This window comes from Ranitomeya imitator, chromosome 2, assembly GCF_032444005.1.
Source record: "Ranitomeya imitator isolate aRanImi1 chromosome 2, aRanImi1.pri, whole genome shotgun sequence".
In the NCBI taxonomy this organism is placed as follows: Eukaryota; Metazoa; Chordata; class Amphibia; order Anura; family Dendrobatidae; genus Ranitomeya; species Ranitomeya imitator.
Window position 1 is genome coordinate 763,208,208 of NC_091283.1, and position 22,294 is coordinate 763,230,501.

At 45.3% G+C, this 22,294-nt stretch overlaps 1 protein-coding gene across 4 annotated transcripts in view; it reads left to right on the forward strand.

Moving 5' to 3' along the window:
- The window catches only part of PDLIM1 (PDZ and LIM domain 1), a 91,535-nt gene that overhangs the window by 60,347 nt on the left and 8,894 nt on the right, over window positions 1-22,294 (forward strand). For 2 of the 4 annotated variants that reach the window (XM_069753397.1, XM_069753394.1), the window contains exons 4-6: window positions 11,916-11,986; window positions 12,845-13,153; window positions 17,307-17,458. In XM_069753397.1, the coding sequence (XP_069609498.1) occupies window positions 11,916-11,986; window positions 12,845-13,153; window positions 17,307-17,458 (532 nt within the window). Of the gene's footprint in view, window positions 1-11,469; window positions 11,661-11,915; window positions 11,987-12,844; window positions 13,154-17,306; window positions 17,459-22,294 lie in introns of all 4 variants that reach the window. The other 2 variants (XM_069753395.1, XM_069753396.1) reach the window with 1 other exon arrangement.

A 22,294-nucleotide genomic window follows, 5' to 3' on the forward strand; every position in this document is an offset into this window, starting at 1 on the left:
AGGCAGAGGAGTTCCCGCCACTGACTTTTCTGCTCATCTGATGTGTAGTAACATGCTGCTTGTAGACTGAACTGCATTTTCATTGCCATCAGTAAAATATAAGGTGGGAGCATCATAAAAACTTTAACAGGTTCACTGTGAGCTATAGCTCAGCTTTCTTTTTCCTGGGGCAAAGCTTACATGCTGACCCAGCCCTGTATATTAATACCAAGACCAATGCAAAGTGGCCTGTTGGCGCAGTCTTTGTCTCTCACCACCTGGACCACCCACCCCCTCAGCTATGCCCCTGGGGTAACATTAGTATGTAGTGATGAGCGAGTGTACTCATTGCTCAGGGGTCCTCCGAGTATTTGTTGGTGTTCGGAGATTTAGTTTTCATCACGGCAGCTGAATGATTTGCAGCTATTAGCCAGGGTCCGTACATGTGGGGGTTGCCTGGTTGCTAGGGAATCCCCGCATGTAATCAAGCTGGCTAATAGCTGTAAATCAAGCTGCTGAGGCGATGAAAACTAAATCTCTGAGCAGTCATAAATACTCGGAGACCACCCGAGCGTTCTCGGGGAAACCCAAGCAACGAGTATACTCGCTCATCACTATTAGTATGCTTGCTCATCACTATTAGTATGCTTTAGTATACTGAGCTAGAGCAGGTATGACCGCCTCAAATCTTTGTCAAACAAGGAAGTTTCTTAATTTTTCTGTGGTAATTTTCTAGATAATTTATAGAGAAGTAATTCTTCCAGTGCTGTGTAGGAAACTGACGTAATGCGGTGAGCGCACAGGGGAAATACATTACTATTTTACTTTAGTTTCATTCCAAATCTGAACCTTTGTGAGCTCATTTATCATAGAAATGGCGAGGCCAATCCAGGATAACATTATACTCCTGACACACGGCATCTCTTATATCCTGCACAACACATGGAGACAATTATTTTCAGTCAGATATGGCAGAGCTAAGTTTGTCATATATCTTGGCATTATGGACCCGATTCATCAAAAATGCCATATTGGACGCTAGTCTTGATGAACGCGGCTTTCATAGACTTTCATTGAGCACTTGTCAGTCAGGAAGTAGAAATCCTAAAAGTCAATATCGACTCTCTAACAAGCCTTGTCACATGACTTAGGATAGACCCCAAAACCTCAATTTGCGGACACTGCACTAAAGAGGGGCCGTACTCTGAAACGCAGTGTCTGCAAATTAAGATTTTGGTGGTTTTGGCTTTTATCCTAAGTCATGTGACAAGTCTTGTTGGAGGGTCGATGTTGACACTTGGGTTTGCTACATCCTATAGATGGCGGAGAGGAAGGGGACTAGATCTCTAGCGAAGACACGATTTACATATTTCCTAGAGGAACATTGAAATGCTCAATGAACAAAAGTTTGGGGTTTTTGTACCCCAAAATAAAATCATCTATGGTAAGGCACTATGATGGCGAATAAGTCCATGTCACCATTTAAGCACTCCAGATTTCTTTTTCAGGGAAATCCGGTGACCAATATTTATGCTAATGAGCCACAATTGCAGGGGGCCTGGCCCTGCACTTACAGCTTTCCCGCCTCTTTTCCTACCCACCATAGGACTTTTGTCACTGACTGACAGGTCACTCTTCTCTTAGTGATCTGATCCCAGACGGAGATCTCGTGTAAGAGCTGCCATTCTGGCGGCGGTGAGTCCCTCGGGACACTGCGAATGCTGCACTAGTGATCTGCGCACACGTCGCCTCCAGGAATGATGGCGCTTACACAAACCTCCAGCGGGGAGCAGATCACTGAGATTGACTTGTCAGACATGTGGCCGGTGGGAAAAGAGGATGGGGGAGCTGTTAATGCAGACTGGAGTACACAGCACGTGCAGCTGATTAGCATAAAAATTGGACAAGGGATTTCTCTGAAACAGAAACATGGAGTGCTAAAACAGTATGTGTGACTGCAGACATGAATCCCCCCAGCAGACCCCGGAATGGAGAGTGTGTACGAGTTATACATATCCTCGGCCAGTGAGCGCGGCCTCTCTCCATACACTTCTATAACTCATACGTACCCTCCATTCCACGGTCCGACACTGGTGAATCCCTGCAGCGCCGTAATCAGCAGTTAGAACGGATCCAGCAGCAAACCATTGGCAGAAAAAGTGCGGTCACAATTTTTTTTTGTCCTTCTAAAAAATAACTGGTTTCAACTGGATCAGGTTTGTTTTTTAACATTGAAGTCTATGGAAAACTAAACCGTTAAATAGCCATCAGTTTTTCATCCACTTGAAAAGGTTCTGTCTGCTGCTTAGTGGAGGTGGAAAAATAAATACCGTATCATTTACTACGGACATGTAAACTTTCAAGTAATCCTCTATTTGAAACTGATCCAGTAAGCCAAAAAAGGATCCTTTTCAAATGGGAAAACAGATGCCTATTTAACGGATCTGTTATCCATAGACTTCAATGTAAAAAAATGGATCCATCTGAAATCCAGTTGTTGTTTTTTTTTGTTTCAGGCTGTCAACTTTTTTAAGATTGCCGCAGGAGCCATCCTGACTACTGGACGTGTGGACAGAGCCTTATTGAGGCCTAGCGTAGATGACATTAGTTTGTGGTCCACAAATCGGCTGACCATTCCCTCTCCATAAACTTAATGATAAAGTAGCACCCCCTGGTGCCAATATCTGGGTACTGACGTTGCCTTTACAGTAACCTCTGAGAAATCTCCTTCATGGCCGCCGGCTTTTATCACCAGCCCATAGGACACAATTGTAGTTCATTTACTGGAGAGTTGTTTAAAAGTTTATTGCGGTGTAATTTCCTGTGAAATCTCATGTATAGAAATGCAGAGGAAATGTCAGCGCACACGGTGTTCGTGGTGTGCCATGATTGTGGTTTCATCATTTTGTGCTGTATTTGTCCTTGTTGATCTGTTTCCTGAGCGACGTGATGTAATTACAAGGGTGCGTCAACCAGCGCTAGGTGTGATAAGAATGGAATAACAGGCACAAGATATAACAGGACTATTGTTTCATCATTTCCTCATGGGTAAGGAATGTCGGGGTATGGATTGTGGGGAGGTGACCTCACACCGTCATGGCCCATCATGTAGGGGATTGTCTGACATGGAAAAGTCACTTGTGTCCTAACAGATTTTAGCGACTGTTTAATATGTGAAAATGAAACGTTATAAATCTTTTCAATAAATATATAAATTCCTAAAGATCTTTAAAATCTCTGCTTGCTATTCATTATTGTATTTGCACCTTTTTGTCTACTTTTTTTTTGTTTTTCTTCCTGTTTTTCATTTGTGCCTTTATTCTTTTAATTTCAGAAGGTTGTTTGTTTTCTCTTGTTTTGTTTTTATGTTCCTCATTGTGGACGAGGTTTCCAGATATTTTTGTCTGATTCATCCATTGTGACTCTTAAGCCATGTGCACACATTGCGGATTTCCTGCGGATCTGCAGCGTTTTTTACCGTGCAGAAACGCTGCAGATCCGCAAGTGATTTACAGTACAGTGTAAATCAATGGAAAAAAAAATGGTGCGGAAAACTCCGCACTGAAAACGCTGCGGGTTACAAGAAGGAGCATGTCATTTTTTCGTGCTGATCTGCAGCGTTTCTGCACCCATTGACTTGCATTGAGTCGGGCACATCCGCAGCAAATCCGCAGATCTAAAAAAGATCTGCGGTTTTGCTGTGAGAAACGCTGCAGATCGGGAGGGAGGGAAGAGTGTGGGCGGAGACAGTGTGTGTTCGGGGAAGATGTGCCTGTCTGTGTGCGGGTGTTTGTGTCTGCTGCGATTGCGGGGCTGCGGCGGGCAATGGGGTGTCTGTGCACAGCTGTCAGGCTGTGGGGAGTCCTTGGGGGTGTGTGCGCGTGCAGGCATCGTCCGATGGGACTACAATTCCCAGTGACAATGATTGACACACTTGCCAATGATGGGACAGTAGTAGTCCCATCATCCGGCTAATGTGTTGAATGTACAAAAAAAAACAAAAAAAAACGCGAACATACAACAAAACATACAACATATGACAGTACATACAACATATGACAGAACATACAACATATGACATAACATACATACATGTACACATACAATACATACAGTACATTCATACATTACATACAATATATACTGGAGATAGGTCAAGGTGCAGTGGATGGCCAGCAGTGTCCTATACGTGCCTCGCTGCGCCCTCTCAGCGCTCCACAACACTGTGCTGGAAATCTCTTGTCTGTCCGTTGAACCTTGGTTTCTTCCGCACAGTCTGCCATATCCAGTCTTCACATGCAAGGGTAGGCAAACCCTTGAAAATCACTGTAGGTCTCAAAGAAACCCAACAGCTACCCTCACCTGGTTTGGCCCGCCTGCTGAGGCGGTGTTCCGGGGTGTACCCGCTGCCGCATGCTAGCAGCTACTTGGAGGTACAGGTGAGAGTTGAGCATCAGATGAGGACCAAAGATGGAAGAGCTGTCCAAAGAGGACACGGCAAGCACTCCACCAGAGGTGCTATCTCTATCTAGATACCCCATATACCCCGTTGTCTCGCCTAGCTCTTGCCACTGGGGCTCGATAGGTACGGGCGAGAGAGTGAGGTTGACGACTGCGCAACTCCTCCTCACTTTAATCCAAGTCAAGCGCAAGTCATGACTTCAACCACTGCGTAACAAAAAGTCCTGTGGCGATGGGAGAGTGGCAAAGCAGCAGGTGTGGAGTCACTGGAAGCTGTAGTCACGAACCTGCACACAGGCGGCCCAGGCCATATGGTCGCTCTCTACTGGACCGAAGCAGCAGTGGAGTTCGGCAGCCTCCTGGGTGTCTGAGCAGTCCTGTTCAGGATCACTCTGCTCACCTCAATCGAGGAAGGGGCTAGAAAAGGTGCCTCAAACATAGTCTGCTTCATTTCACCTGGCCAGCCTACCGCAGCTGGCGGGTTTCCCATACAGCGGTCGACACACAATAAAGAAAAAGAAAATGATGGTACTCAACCTTGGCACATGGAATGTGAGAACTCTGCTGGATAATACCAAGGCAGACAGACCAGAGAGAAGAACGGCATTGGTTGCTCGGGAGCTAGCTCGTTACAAGGTTGATATAGCAGCTCTCAGCGAAACACGCCTGGCAGACAAGGGTCAATTGACAGAGCATAGTGGTGGATATACATTCTTCTGGAGTGGTCGAGGCAGCACTGAAAAACGAGAAGCAGGCGTGGGATTTGCTATCAAAACTCATCTTGCTCGTAAACTTACCTGGCTTCCGGAGGGCATCAACAACCGTCTGATGACATTTCAGCTCCCACTTACAAACAAGAAACACGCGACTCTGATCAGTGCCTATGCTCCCACGATGACTAATCCAGATGACATTAAAGATAAGTTCTATGATGAACTTGACACACTTATTTCAGCAATCCCACAGGCAGACAAGCTCATTATACTTGGAGACTTTAATGCCAGAGTGGGAACAGACCATCAAAACTGGGAAGGGGTCATTGGGAGACACGGCACTGGCAAGTGTAACAGCAATGGCCTGCTGCTCCTCAAGATGTGTGCCACACATGATCTTGTCATCACCAACATTTTATTCCGCTTACCCACCCGCAAGAAGACATCATGGATGCACCCACGCTCGAGGCATTGGCATCTCATTGATTACATCATTGCCAGGAAAAGGGATGAGATGGACTTGAGTGACGAAGGCCATGTGCGGTGCAGACTGCTGGACTGACCATCGCCTCATTGTGTCTAAGTGCAGGCTCCGCATCCTGCCTGTGAGGAGACCCCAAGGGCAGAAAACGACAGAGGCTGAATATCTATAAGCTGCAAAATAAAAGAATTGCAAGGGAATTTGCCAATGACCTTGATGGCAGACTGTTAAATATACTACAGGCAGAGGAGATTGGCGTTGAGGAACAGTGGACAATTCTGAGAGATGCTGTTTATAATACTGCTCTGGAGCATCTTGGATCAGCAACCAGAAATAATCAAGACTGGTTCGATGAAAACGACGAGGAAATAAAGACACTCCTAGAAGAGAAACATCAGCGGTATAAGGTGTACCAAAATGACCCCACGTCGTTGGCTAAGAAAGGTGCCTTTACCAACATAAAAAGAAAGGTACAAATCAAGCTACGCGAGATGAAGGATATCTGGTTTAGCAAGAAGGCCGACGAAATTCAGGGCTATGCAGATACCCATGATCAGAAACGCTTCTACGATGCGCTCAAAGCTGTATATGGACCCCAGTCATCAAGCTCTTCATCTCTGCTTAACGCAGATGGAACTAAGCTGCTGACAGAAAGGAAACAAATTCTGGAACGGTGGGCTGAGCACTTTAATAATAATCTTAATCGCCCTGCCAATATCAATGATGAGGCTATTGCTCGCCTGCCCCAGGTAGAAATCAACAAGGAGCTTGATGTTCTTCCAAGTGGAGATGAAGTCAGGAAAGCAGTAAAACAACTTTCTCGTGGAAAAGCACCCAGAAATGATGCTATACCTGCTGAGGTATATAAATCTGGCGGCCCTGTTCTGATGCAAACGGTGACCGAACTATTCCAATATATGTGGACAAAGGAACAGGTTCCACAACAGATGAAAGATGCCAGCATAATCCACATATACAAGAGGAAAGGTAATCGCCAATCTTGTGACAACCATCAAGGCATCTCCCTTCTGTCCACTGCAGGCAAGATATTGGCTCGTCTTGCTCAACCGCCTTTTACATCACCTTGAGCAAGGACTATTACCCGAAAGCCAGTGTGGTTTCCGTGCTAAACGTGGAACAGTAGATATGGTCTTTTCAGCACGTCAACTTCAGGAAAAGTGCCAGGAGCAACACCGTGACCTTTATGTAACTTTTGTTGATTTGACCAAGGCTTTTGACACAGTCAGTAGAGATGGCCTGTGGAAGATCATGGCAAAATTCGGCTGCCCGAGCAAGTTCATCTCAGTCATCCGGCAGTTCCATGATGGCATGATGGTGAACGTTCTGAACGATGGAGACGTATCTGAGGCTTTGACAGTAACAAATGGTGTAAAACAAGGCTGTGTGTTGGCTCCAACCCTGTTCAGTATGCTGTTCTCTGCAATGTTAAGTGATGCCTTTAACAACTGTGAAGATGGAATCCAGGTTAGGTACAGGACTGATGGCAAGCTATTCAAACCAAAACGCCTGAAGGTGGTTACGAAAGTGCATGAGACTGTTATCCGTGAATTACTATTTGCTGATGACTGTGCACTTAACGCTAGCACGGAACAGCAGATGCAGCATGAAATGGACAGTTTTTCGCAAGCCTGCGACAGTTTTGGTCTCGAGATCAACATTAGAAAAACCGAAGTTATGTATCAACCGGCTCCAGGAAAACTGTACAAGGAGCCACGTATCACGGTGAAGGAGCAAAACCTCAAAGCAGTCGATAACTTCACCTACTTAGGCAGCACACTTTCCCGTGAAGTAACCATAGACGCTGAGGTTAACAACAGAATCGCCAAAGCCAGTGCCGCCTTCGGGAGATTGTGTAAGAACGTCTGGGAACGAAGGGGACTCAGCCTTACCATCAAGCTGAAGGTCTACTGCGCGGTGGTCCTCACTACACTTCTCTATGCTAGCGAGACCTGGACAGTGTACAGCCGGCATGCTAAACAGCTTAATCATTTCCACATGAGTTGCCTCCGCAGACTCCTCCACATTAGGTGGCAAGACAATGTCCCAGACACGGCAATTCTGGAACAAACTGGGCTCTGCAGCGTTTACACTCTCCTGCTGAAAGTCCAAGCCAGGTGGGCTGGACATGTGGTCCGAATGCCGGACAGCCGACTACCGAAACAACTGCTGTACGGAGAACTGTGCCAAGGAAAGCGAGCAGTTGGGGGGCAGAAGAAGCGCTATAAAGACTGCCTTAAGGTGTCTCTCAAAAACCTGGAAGTCAACACCAATGAATGGGAAGAGCTTGCCCTGGATCATCCAGGTTGGCGGGGCAGGATCACCTCAGGAGCACGTGCAGCTGAAGATGGGAAAATCTGTGATGCAAAAAGAAAGCGTGCTGTACGCAAGGCACAAGCAGAATCTGGTGTACTGACCACATCTGCTTTCGTATGTCAAGTATGTGGGTGAACCTTCAGGGCCCGGATTGGACTCATCAGCCACCTCTGAACCCATAACTATTAATTCTCTTCTAACCCTGAAGTCATGGTCATCTTCGAAAAAAAACGAAGGACGAACATCACAATACATACATATAACATACAGCACATAAGAGTACATACTCGCCATCACTTGTCACTTTGTTCCCCGAAGCCAGTGTCACCTGTAAAAAATATTAAAATAACAAACACTATACTCTCCGATCCGCAGGAATTCACGAGTGTCCCACGACAATCTCCCGTGGAGAGCATCAGCTGATGCGACCGCTCTCCAGGGGCTCCAGGAATCCAATAAATATCCACCGCACTGTGTATTCCTCCGCCATTGTAAAAATAGTCCCTAGTCTCACTTTTGGCTCTGCTGTGTGAGAAAGTTCCCACTCAGCAAATGCCATAAAGTGAGACCAGTGAACTACAGTAACCTCTAAGTGATGCACTGCAGGAGCCATTGTCTCTTGTCAGTGTGTCACTGAGGGTCCTATAGAGCAGTGACATCACCCGATGTCACTGTTCTATAGGGGAGATCGTCGTGGGACACTCGTTGTTAATTGGACTGTGTCGGACAGGAAGTATACGGTTTATTTTATGTTTTTTGCAGGCGCTCAAGTATGGTAAGTATGGTTAAATTTAGAATAATAAAATATTTTTTTCTGGCTGTGTCTTTATTTGTTTTAACTCTTTCAGTACTCTAGGATTAATAATGGATAGGCGTCTTATTGAGCCTCTCCATTATTAACCCTGCTTAATGTCACCTTACAATAGCAAGGTGACATTAACCCCTTATTACCCCATATCCCACCACTACACGGGAGTGGGAAGAGAGGGGCTAAGTGCCGGAATTGGGGGGGGGGGGGTGTGGCAATATCCATGGCCCCTCTCTAGGCTATGAATATCAGCCCGCAGCTGTCTGCGTAGCCTTTCTGGCTATAAAATATAGGGGGACCCCACGTCATTTTTTGGGGGGTCCCCCTATTTTAATAGCCAGTAAAGGCTACGTAGACAGCTGCAGGCTGATATTCATAGCCTGGAAAGGGGCCATGGGTATTAACCCCTTCCCAGGCTACAAATATTGGCCCCCGGCTGTCGGCTTTCCCCCTCTGGCGCAGAAAATCCTCCTCGAGGTCATTCATCCTTATGTTTATAGTCCTTTTGCTAGGCACTGCTCCTAATAGCCAGTTTCCTACTCCACACTGATGAGGGGCAAATACCCCGAAACAGCTGTCTGTGGATGGATACCATGTTTTGGCATAGGTGGTTTTCCTTTTTGGATGCTGCCCTTCCCGTGGTTGTTCCTTCCCGGTGAAAGACCAGGCTATTTATTGCTTGCATTGAGAAACACGTGATGGTGTCTCCACGGCTTTCCTACATAAAGGAAAACTAAACCTAGAATTTTTGTAAAATAAATGTAAACCAAAATTATACTTGCCCGTACTGTGAATAACTCATTTTTGGTCTACGTTATTTTAGAATATATTGATTTGAATCTTTCAAGAAAATCCAAGTGAATATTTTTCAATACTATTTAGAATTAAAAATAAATTTGACAATATTGCACTTGATTCTAATGTGATAAATTATCCTATGAAAGTTGCTTGTACAGAATATTGCATCCAATTAATCTGATCAAGAAGTCTTTTGTACAAAGGGCAATGAATGTTGTATGCTCTTTACAAGTCATTTACATATATCTTTAATTTGATTTTTAAAGGGGTGGTCTTATCATAAATGGGTAAACTTGTAAAGTACGAGCAGAAACGAGCAAATTTGTAAATTGCTTTTTATTGAAAATTTCCGTTCTAAAGAATGTAGGGTTTTTAAATTTTATTGCTCAAAGCCAAGGTTATCGGACATCGCCGCAGTCTGAGTTCTCCGAGATTTGGAGCACAGCGCTTAAAAGCTCTTTTTATAGAGCCTGTAAGCACTGCTCAAGAGCTGGCTGGATGGGATAGCCCACAGTTCAAGCCAGTATCATGCTAATGCCGCTGGGTTGACTTGTCGAAAAAAAAATTTCACCCTTATGCCCTAGTTTTTAGGAGAAAAATGTTGAAATCAGATCTTGGGAGAATTGTGATGCCTCCAAACTCTAAATGATATAATTCAATAAATAGTTAAGAATGACACTCAGAACTTTAATTTAAAGAGCTCCAGCCAACAGTGACCAGATTTTGCTCACATATTATTCCCCCTTCTCCCCTGAGTATTCCAGTTTCTGTTTTGGTAAAATTCACCATATTTTGGGAGAGGGTGGAGCAAGAGGGTGTGTCTTTAGGCTGCTTTGCATAATTAGCCTGTGAGCCATGCCCCCTTAGTAAAGACCATAGAAATGGATTCTAAATATAAAGCCCCATATCTCTGCATCCATATGACAGATTTAAAACAGAAAAATCAACAGCATACTTAGGGCAGCGGCAGGAATAAAATAAGCACAAAAACTGGCCACTCTAACCTAGTGACAAGTTGACTTTAAATTTAGAATCTACATTCCCCCAATTTAAGCCTCCGTATGGATGGTGTGGTGCGTATGGACGGTGTGGCGTGTGCAGGTGTATTAGAGAGGACATCTAAGTGTTCAATTTTAATGAAGAGCGCTCCTAGGAAGGACTGCTGTCTCATCAGGACCAAAGGGTGTCCTTGGCCCATATTAACAGACTAATACTATAGAGACTAGTGATGAGCGAGTAACCTCATTGCTCGGGTGGTCTCCGAGTATTTGTTAGTGCTCGGAGATTTAGTTTTTGTCACGTCAGCTGAATGATTTACAGCTGATCGACAGCTTGAATACATGTGGGGATTCCCTAGCAACCAGGCAACCCCCACAAGTACTCAGGCTGGCTAGCAGCTGTAAATCATGCTGCTGAGTCAACAAAAAATGAATCTCTGAGCAGTTACAAATACTCGGAGACCACCCGAGCGTGCTCTGGAAAACCCGAGCAACGAGTACACTTGCTCATCACTAATAAAGACCCATAATAGTTGGGGTCCCAGTTGGAGATTTTGCTTTAGGGGCCACTATCTTCATGCTTCATGCAAGTCCTAGGTCTCCATCAATAGCATTCAGTACATTCCCTGCTTACAGCGGAGAAATGTACGGTAAATGAGTAGCTAGATAAGAATGGCGGATTCTGAATAATCCTCTTTTCAGCTATTTGATTAGCGATGTTGGAGTTGACATATTCCCATTATGTGTGATGCATCTGGAGCCTTCCGTTCTGCCCGTGGCCGGCACTGGCTGACACGTGGAGTTGTAACTCGGCATTGCATGACTTCTGGCTGTCTTGTCACTCCACGCCTGCATGTTAGACACTTCTGATTTTCCTTCTGGTCCCTTTGCATGCAGGAAATAAAACAAATAGGAATTGCACACAACCGAAGTGCTATGCCGTTCACTGCCGCCTCCGCTTCCAACACCCCCAAAGTGATCACTGCTCAGTACAACAACCCAGCCGGCCTCTATTCCTCTGACAATATCCAAAACTTCAATAACACTTTGGAGACCAAATCCTCTGGTGCCCAAGCGCCAAGTCAAGTGTAAGTATCCGTGTGATAATGGTCTGTATGTTCTATAGTGTTCACCCTCAGGACTGTCTATGATTTCTTGTCATTTTACCACGGTCACTAATGTGATTTTTCCTTTTCAGGCAATTACATAGGTTACAAATGTTACTGAGAATTCTGTACAAGTGTCTTAACTTCTGACATTTTCTTCTCTCTCTTCACAAGCCATCTACTGAGGATTGACAGATGGGAAACTAACCGTATGTTTTTGTTTTCTTCATTTACCAGAGACCTGCCCAATTTCGGCGTGCTTTCAGCATGACTTACCAGCCATTAAAATCACCACCAGGCTCCATCAGGTGCTTTCTCCTTCAAAACAGTCTGCTCCTAGTTTATACCAGACTAGTTAGCGTGACGCAAGATTGAGCTAAATCACCAGACTGGAAAAGTTAGTGCCCCTGTGATGCCACTAGATCCTAAATAATTGATTGTTTTATCAGGAAAATGGCTTCTCCCCCAGTTAATGCTGGTATTTCCATCTCCAATATCCAATCCCAATATGTAGTAGGTGTAGTAATATTAATATTGGCAAATACCTCCAGTTTGAAATGAAGTATAGTTCTTCTGATTAGCTATGTGACTTACCTCATGTGCAGGGCATTGCAATAGATTAGGTTATTCATGGTTACAACCACTAACTTCTAACTGTCACTATATGTGGTTGTAACCATGGATACCTAATAATGGATAATTATGGATATCTAAGACACTGCAATCCCTGCACGTGAGGTAAGCAACATAGCAAATCAGAAGAACTATACTACATTTCTAATTGGAGCTATTTGCTAATATTATTTTTATTGGGATAGGATCTTGGGATGGAAATACCCTTTTAAAGTTATTCTCCATGAGAGAGCCTATGGCCATTCTAGTTAAAGTACCATGCCGCAGTATAATGCCAGTGACTGGCACAACGAACGTCATAAGCAGTGTAACTGCCCAGGTGATATTTGTATTATTAGTAAATTGTGAAGTATTTTAGCATTTTTATGCAAACCCCATACTTCAGTGTCACAGAGGATTGTTCTGTATGTAGGCACCTAATGTACAAACCTCATTGCTGTGTCATAAAATATTAACTTTTCCATTTCCTTCCTTTTCTTGCTCACCTGTCATATACCACTCTCTATTCTCTTTAACCTCATCCTGGTTTCTAGTCCCGTTTCTCCCTCTGCCATGTTTAAGGCTCCCTCGGCTTCTGTCTTTAACCCTCTCCAGTCACGTACTACCCCTGCCTCTTTACAAAGAAGGCACAGCACCTCCTCCATCCCAAATCAAGTGCGCGTGGTACCTGAAGAGTTAAAACAAGCTGCACAGATCTGTCCCAACAGTCTTATGGAAGTGGAAATTCCTGGACTCAAAGTCGCCCACGTCCAGTTTAACTCCCCATTACAACTCTATTCTCAGGAAAACATTCTGGACACATTGCAGGGGCAGATCTCTTGCATTAACCCAACTTACTCCAGGTAACCTTGCCTGCGGCACAAGTACCTGGCACCCTGCATGTGTTGTGGATTGGCACTGCTTGCTCCACATTCGGCACCTCCTCGTAATACCATGTAATCTTCTCTGAACTCCTCCGTGTCATGGAGAATGCACCGTTTTGTCTGATTTTATGTGCCGTTCTCAATGTACTGTCTTGCAATGCCTATAAATCTGTGTAACGTGTAATATTTGAGCATTTTTATACCAATACTGCAGTTTTGATGAAAAGTTGGGTGTTTTTTTTTAATGGACACTCAGGATTCCGTGAATAGTTGAGGAGCACCAATAACTTCTATCACCACTTGTGGTTCTCCTTGGTTATGTCGTTCACCGGTTTAGGCCGGGTTTACATCACATTTGGAGCACACATTTGTGGCTCTATTGAGGCTTTTGTTTAAAGGGACACTGTCACCTGAATTTGGAGGGAACAATCTTCAGCCATGGAGGCGGGGTTTTTGGGTGTTTGATTCACCCTTTCCTTACCCGCTGGCTGCATGCTGGCTGCAATATTGGATTGAAGTTCATTCTGTCCTCCATAGTACACACTCGTGCAAGGCAAGATTTCCTTGTGCAGGCGTGTACTACGAAGGACAGAGAATGAACTTCAATCCAATATTGCAGCCAGCATGCAGCCAGCGGGTAAGGAAAGGGTGAATCAAACACCCAAAAACCCCGCCTCCATGGCTGAAGATTGTTCCCTCCAAATTCAGGTGACAGTGTCCCTTTAAGGCCCTGAAAAACGTCATTCAGATATAACCCCCATTGGAGCCACTGCATGCTGCGTGGCCTCCGTTCCGGCAGGGTCCATCTTTTTAAGTGCGGCTATTCGTTTTTTAAGGCATCAGACAGAAGCCCCAATGGAGCCACAGGGACGTGGCATAATCCTAATGTGCACATAGCCTTAGGAGGAGCCATTAACTCATTTGCAGGCGCAGGTTGGGTCTATAATGTAAAAATGCTGCTTATCAGCCTCAATGGGGTTTAATCTTAGGACTGAGACAAAGCTAAGCTGGCTCAGTTTAGACAAAGCATGCCATGTCCAGCTTGTCCTTACTCTTCTTCATTTATGAGTGGAGATCTGGAGTAAAGTGTGCGACAGCTCTCATTCACAAATGACCTAGTGTGGAAATCACATCCTGCATGTATGTTTTTGAGGGTTTTCTTTAAACATTTTTATACAATTTTTTTTATTTTTTTTTTATTTTAGATCTTGCAGTTTTCCACACTGGCCACTAAGGCTACTCTAGAGTCCTACTTCTTGTTTTTAGGACATGGTTAGGGAACCTCAGGCCTGCGGGCCATTTAGTTGGTCAGGCATTGTTTAGTCTCACACAATGGTCGGGCATTGGGTGCTCAGGCTTAGGGTACCGTCACACTATAACATTTCGATCGCTACGACGGTACGATTCGTGACGTTCCAGCGATATCGTTACGATATCGCTGTGTCTGACACGCAGCAGCGATCAGGGATCCTGCTGAGAATCGTACGTCGTAGCAGATCGTTTAGAACTTTCTTTCATCGCTGGATCTCCCGCTGTTATCGCTAGATCGGTGTGTGTGACACCGATCTAGCGATCTAGCGATGCGATCCAGCGATGCGTTCGCTTGTAACCAGGGTAAACATCGGGTAACTAAGCACAGGACCGCGCTTAGTTACCCGATGTTTACCCTGGTTACAAGCGTTAAACTAAATAAAAACAAACAGCACATACTTACATTCTGGTGTCCGTCAGGCCCCTTGCCGTCTGCTTCCCGCACTGTGACTGCCGGCCGTAAAGTGAAAGCAGAGCACAGCTGCTGTGCTTTCACTTTCACTTTACGGCCGGCAGTCACTGAGTGCGGGAAGCAGACGGCAAGGGACCTGACGGACACCAGAATGTAAGTATGTGCTGTTTGTTTTTTTTTAGTTTAATGCTTGTAACCAGGGTAAACATTGGGTAACTAAGCGCGGTTCTGCGCTTAGTTACCCGATGTTTACCCTGGTTACCCGGGGACCTCGGCATCGTTGGTCGCTGGAGAGCTGTCTGTGTGACAGCTCCCCAGCGACCACACTACGATTTGCCTACGATCACGGCCAGGTCATATCGCTGGTCGTGATCGTAGGTAAATCGTATAGTGTGACGGTACCCTTAGTTTACTTTAACACATATCACTAATTTAATTAAACTATACATTTAATTAATACTAACTGCCATTCTTGGGTGAGGCGAGACATGAAATTTTGGTTTAAACTTGGGAAAATCACAAAAATAAATGGGTTTCACATACTACTATACCTGCTTTTTCCACACAAAAAAACTGCAAAAACTGATGGCGGTGTTATTTGCTTTTTTTTTGCACTTTATAATTGCTTTCTACGGGTGAAAAAATAACAATGCAAAAACATCGAAAGTATTGACATGCTGCAGTTTTCAAAAAGGCAGCAGTTTTCCAATTCAGTCAGGAAAAAAACCCAAAGGGTGTGCATGAAATTTCTCAAAACTCATAGCTTACTGTAAAACACAGCTTTTAGTATGCATGTAAAAAAAAATGCAGCAAAAAAGCAACGTGTGAACATGGCCTTACTGGTTAAAACCAGATTGTTACTAAAATGCTTTTTTTTTTTTTTTTTTTTTACAAAACTTTTTTTGTTGTTGTTTGTTTTCTGAAGCAAGATTTTTATTCATCCCATTTTCTACACATGGTTATGGGGCTACCAGCTTGCTTGAGCTGCTGATTTAAAGGGAACCTGTCACCTGAATTTGGCGGGACCAGATTTCGGTCATATGGGCGGAGTTTTCGGGTGTTTGATTCACCCTTTCCTTACCCGCTGGCTGCATGCTGGCCGCAATATTGGATTGAAGTTCATTCTCTGTCTTCCGTAGTACACGCCTGCATAAGGCAACTTTGCACAGCGCAGGCGTGTACTACGGAGGATAGTAATAGGATGATAGTGTTCAGTTCATTACAGTGGGAGGAAAATGAATGTACACCAAAAACTGCTAATATGATGCAAAGTAAATGTTTAACTGGTAAGTAACAACCATCTGAAAAAAATGATGAATTTCTTCTAGTTTTGTGCTTCTACGTGCTTTTATTTCTTTTTTTGGAGTTGTAGTGCTGGTATTGTCAATGCATGGGTATGTCCAGGGGGTTGGCAGAGATTGGAAAACAGGTTCTGTTAGTTTTTTTTTCCCTCTTTGAAACAGCGCCACCCTAATCAAGGGGCTGTGTTTTGTATTGCAGCTCAGCTCCAGTGATCTGGATAAATTGTAACACCAGGCATAAGCCATGGACAGGTTGCACTGCTTTAAAGGGAGTTGTCCGTTCTTGTATATTTGTGATGCATCCTCAGTATATGCTATGAATGCCTGATACGTGTGGGTGTGAAGCCCGCATCCATCTTGAGAATGGGGCCCCATCACATGCTGCCACGAATAGACGGGTATAGAAGTTCTGAAAATTACAGTACAAGCGTGCTTGTCAGTATTCAGAACTTCCGTAAAATAAATGGAAAAAGACGCATATACATGGCCACTTCTCCACCTAGCTGAGTCTGATCAGGCCTCGCTGTTGAGATCGAGGCTTGATGATGGGATCCACATCTATCAGACATTTATGGCATAACCTAAGGGTATGCTAAAAAATATACACGATGGGAATAGACATTTAAAGAAGACTTATTACCAGGTCAGAAGTGGACAGTTTTTCCTCCTCTTTTATTCCCGCTGCTCCCCTGAGTATTATTTTTTTGCTTTCAAATCTGCCAATCAGATCCAGAAAAAGTTTTTAATTTAGTTCTAATTCTTTTGTTTCGACGAAGGGGGAGTGGCTCACTGGACTCCTTGGGGGCGTGTCTTTTAGTTCCTCTGCATTATTACCCCCGAGCAACCACCTCTGTACTAAACACCAGAAAAGTTAGCAATAAATAAAGGCTTGGATCTCTGGAACCTTATGGTGGATTTGTACAAAAAACAAACATTGGGAGCATCGGGAATAAAATAAGAACAGACGCTTCTGACCTGATGACAGGTCCCCTTTAACGAAATAAAAGGCCCTTTCTTACAAATCTCCGGCAACCCTTATATAAAAAAAGTGCCATAAAAGCAAGGTGTACTCAGACTTCTGCTTGTCTTCATTTTCTGTCGCATTCAGTGTGGAGCAACCGCAGCCAACCAGTGTTCGACCAATTGACAAAGATTCTGAGGTTTACAAGATGCTGCAGGAGAATCAAGAATCCAATGAACCACCGAGGCAATCGGCCTCATTCTTAGTATTGCAGGAAATTTTAGAGACTGATGAAAAAGGCAAGTAACACTTATCAAAAGCCAAAAACAAAACCCCCAAAATTGCTGAACGGAAAGGCAATTCTAACATGGTCATTGGAATTTTTTTTTTTTTGTAGGAAAATTATATTTTGTCTATGAGATGTCTGTCTCCTACTTTGAAGTGTATAGCAGTGTAAAAAACAAACAAAACTACTCGAGTTCATGGGCTGTGTGCAGTATTGTCTGATTCAGCTGCAATACCAGACACGGCCTATGAACAGCAGTGGCGCATTTTCATGGCATTGACACATTTTTTTTAAAGTGACTCTGTCACCTCAATTTGGAGGAAACAATCTTCAGCCATAGGGGCGGGGTTTTCGGTGTTTGATTCACCCTTTCCTTACCCGCTGGCTGCAATATTGGATTGAAGTTCATTCTCTGTCCTCCGTAGTACACGCCTGCACAAGGCAATCCTCATTCTCTGTCCTCCGTAGTACACGCCTGCACAAGGCAATCCTCATTCTCTGTCCTCCGTAGTACACGCCTGCACAAGGCAATCCTCATTCTCTGTCCTCCGTAGTACATGCCTGCACAAGGCAATCCTCATTCTCTGTCCTCCGTAGTACACGCCTGCACAAGGCAATCCTCATTCTCTGTCCTCCGTAGTACATGCCTGCACAAGGCAATCCTCATTCTCTGTCCTCCGTAGTACATGCCTGCACAAGGCAATCCTCATTCTCTGTCCTCCGTAGTACACGCCTGCACAAGGCAATCCTCATTCTCTGTCCTCCGTGGTACACGCCTGCACAAGGCAATCCTCATTCTCTGTCCTCCGTAGTACATGCCTGCACAAGACAATCTTGCCTTGCGCAGGCGTGTACTATGGAGGACAGAGAATGAACTTCAATCCAATATTGCAGCCAGCGGGTAAGGAAAGGGTGAATCAAACACCCGAAAACCCCACCTCTATGGCTGAAGATTGTTCCCTCCAAATTCAGGTGACAGTCCCTTTAACCCCTTCCCGACCCATGACGCCACGTAGGCGTCATGAAAGTCGGTGCCATTCCGACCCATGACGCCTATGCGGCGTCATGGAAAGATCGCGTCCCTGCAGATCGGGTGAAAGGGTTAACTCCCATTTCACCCGATCTGCAGGGACAGGGGGAGTGGTAGTTTAGCCCAGGGGGGGTGGCTTCACCCCCTCGTGGCTACGATCGCTCTGATTGGCTGTTGAAAGTGAAACTGCCAATCAGAGCGATTTGTAATATTTCACCCATTATAACGGGTGAAATATTACAATCCAGCCATGGCCGATGCTGAAATATCATCGGCCATGGCTGGAAATACTAGTGTGCCCCCACCCCACCCCTCCGATCGCCCCCCCACCCCCCCGATCTGGCCGGTACACTGCTCCGGCTCCCCTCCGTCCAGTGCTCCGCTCCCCCCCGTGCTCGTGCCCGCTCCCCCCGTGCTCCAATCACCCCCCCGTGCTCCAATCACCCCCCCTGCACTCCGATCCACCCCCCCGTGCTCCGTTCCACCCCCCCGTGCTCCATTCCAGCCCCCCCGTGCTCCGTTCCACGCCCCCCGCGCTCCGTTCCACCCCTCCCGCGCTCCGATTCCCCCCCCGTGCTCCGATCCCCCCCCCGTGGTCCCCCCCCACCCTATCATACTTACCGATCCAGCCGTGGTCCCGTCCGTCTTCTCCCGGGCGCCGCCATCTTCCAAAATGGCGGGCGCATGCGCAGTGCGCCCGCCGAATCTGCCGGCCGGCAGATTCGTTCCAAAGTGCATTTTGATCACTGAGATAGATTATATCTCAGTGATCAAAATAAAAAAAATAATAAATGACCCCCCCCCTTTGTCACCCCCATAGGTAGGGACAATAAAAAAAATAAAGAAATTTTTTTTTTTCCACTGTTAGAATAGGGGTAGGGTTAGGGTTAGGGGTAGGGTTAGGGGTAGGGTTAGGGGTAGGGGTAGGGTTAGGGGTAGGGCTAGGGGTAGGGTTAGGGGTAGGGTTAGGGTTAGGGCTAGGGTTAGGGCTAGGGTTAGGGTTAGGAATGTGCACACGTATTCTGGTCCTCTGCGGATTTTTCCGCTGCGGATTTGATAAATCCGCAGTGCTAAACCGCTGCGGATTTATGGCGGATTTACCGCGTTTTTTTCTGCGCATTTCACTGCGGTTTTACAATTGCGATTTTCTATTGGAGCAGTTGTAAAACCGCTGCGGAATCCGCACAAAGAAGTGACATGCTGCGGAATGTAAACCGCTGCGTTTCCATGCAGTTTTTCCGCAGCATGTGTACAGCGATTTTTGTTTCCCATAGGTTTACATTGAACTGTACACTCATGGGAAACTGCTGCGGATCCGCAGCATTTTCCGCAGCGTGTGCACATACCTTTAGAATTAGGCCATGTGCACACGGTGCGGATTTGGCTGCGGATTCGCAGCAGTGTTCTATCAGGTTTACAGTACCATGTAAACATATGAAAAACCAAATCCGCTGTGCCCATGGTGCGGAAAATACCGCGCGGGAACGCTGCGTTGTATTTTCCGCAGCATGTCAATTCTTTGTGCGGATTCCGCAGCATTTTACACCTGTTCCTCAATAGGAATCCGCAGGTGAAATCCGCACAAAAAACACTGGAAATCCGCAGGTAAAACACAGTGCCTTTTACCCGCAGATTTTTCAAAAATGGTGCGGAAATATCTCACACGAATCCGCAACGTGGGCACATAGCCTTAGGGCTAGGGTTGGAATTAGGGTTGTGGTTAGGGTTAGGGGTGTGTTGGGGTTAGTGTTGTGGTTAGGGGTGTGTTGGGGTTAGGGTTGTGATTAGGATTATGGCTACAGTTGGGATTAGGGTTAGGGGTGTGTTGGGGTTAGTGTTGGAGGTAGAATTGAGGGGTTACCACTGTTTAGGCACATCAGGGGTCTCCAAACGCAACATGGCGCCACCATTGATTCCAGCCAATCTCGTATTCAAAAAGTCAAATGGTGCTCCCTCACTTCCGAGCCCTGACGTGTGCCCAAACAGTGGTTTACCCCCACATATGGGGTACCAGCATACTCAGGACAAACTGCGCAACAATTACTGGGGTCCAATTTCTCCTGTTACCCTTGTGAATCTAAAAAAATGCTTGCTAAAACATAATTTTTGAGGAAAGAAAAATGATTTTTTATTTTCACGGCTCTGCGTTGTAAACGTCTGTGAAGCACTTGGGGGTTCAAAGTGCTCACCACATATCTAGATAAGTTCCTTGGGGGGTCTAGTTTCTAAAATGGGGTCACTTGTGGGGGGTTTCTACTGTTTAGGCACACCAGGGGCTCTGCAAACGCAACGTGACACCCGCAGACCATTCCATCAAAGTCTGCATTTCAAAAGTCACTACTTCCCTTCTGAGCCCCGACGTGTGCCCAAACAGTGGTTTACCCCCACATATGGGGTATCGGCGTACTCAGGAGAAACTGGACAACAACTTTTGGGGTCCAATTTCTCCTGTAACCCTTGGGAAAATAAAAAATTCTGGGCTAAATAATTATTTTTGAGGAAAGAAAACGTATTTATTATTTTCACGGCTCTGCATTATAAACTTCTATGAAGCACTTGGGGGTTCAAAGTGCTCACCACACATCTAGATAAGTTCCTTTCAGGGTCTAGTTTCCAAAATGGGGTCACTTGTGGGGGGTTTCTACTGTTAAGCCACATCAGGGGCTCTGCAAACGCAACGTGACGCCCACAGAGCATTCCATCAAAGTCTGCATTTCAAAACGTCACTACTTCACTTCCGAGCCCCGGCATGTGCCCAAACAGTGATTTACCCCCACATATGGGGTATCAGCGTACTCAGGAGAAACTGGACAACAACTTTTGGGGTCAAATTTCTCCTGTTACCCTTGGGAAAATAAAAAATTGCAGGCTAAAAGATCATTTTTGAGAAAATAATTTTTTTTTTTTATTTTCATGGCTCTGCGTTATAAACTTCTGTGAAGCACTTGGGGGTTCAAAGTCCTCACCACACATCTAGATTAGTTCCTTTGGGGGTCTAGTTTCTAAAATGGTGTCATTTCTGGGGGATCTCCAATGTTTAGGCACACAGGGGCTCTCCAAACGTGACATGGTGTCCGCTAATGATTGGAGCTAATTTTCCATTTAAAAAGCCAAATGGCGTGCCATCCCTTCCGAGCCCTGCCGTGCGCCCAAACAGTGGTTTACCCCCACATATGGGGTATCAGCGTACTCAGGACAAACTGGGCAACAATATTTGGGGTCCAATTTCTCCTATTATCCTTGGCAAAATAGGAAATTCCAGGCTAAAAAATCATTTTTGAGGAAAGAAAAATTATTTTTTATTTTCATGGCTCTGCGTTATAAACTTCTGTGAAGCACCTGGGGGTTTAAAGTGCTCAATATGCATCTAGATAAGTTCCTTGGGGGGTCTAGTTTCCAAAATGGGGTCACTTGTGGGGGAGCTCCAATGTTTAGGCACACAGGGGCTCTCCAAACGCGACATGGTGTCTGCTAACAATTGGAGCTAATTTTCCATTCAAAAAGTCAAATGGCACGCCTTCTCTTCCGAGCCCTGCCGAGTGCCCAAACAGTGGTTTACCCCCACATATGAGGTATCGGCGTACTCGGGAGAAATTGCCCAACAAATTTTATGATCCATTTTATCCTACTGCCCATGTGAAAATGAGAAAATTGAGGCGAAAAGAATTTTTTGGTGAAAAAAAATTACTTTTTCATTTTTACAGATCAATTTGTGAAGCACCTGAGGGTTTAAAGTGCTCACTAGGCATCTAAATAAGTTCCTTGGGGGGTCTAGTTTCCAAAATGGGGTCACTTGTGGGGGAGCGCCAATGTTTAGGC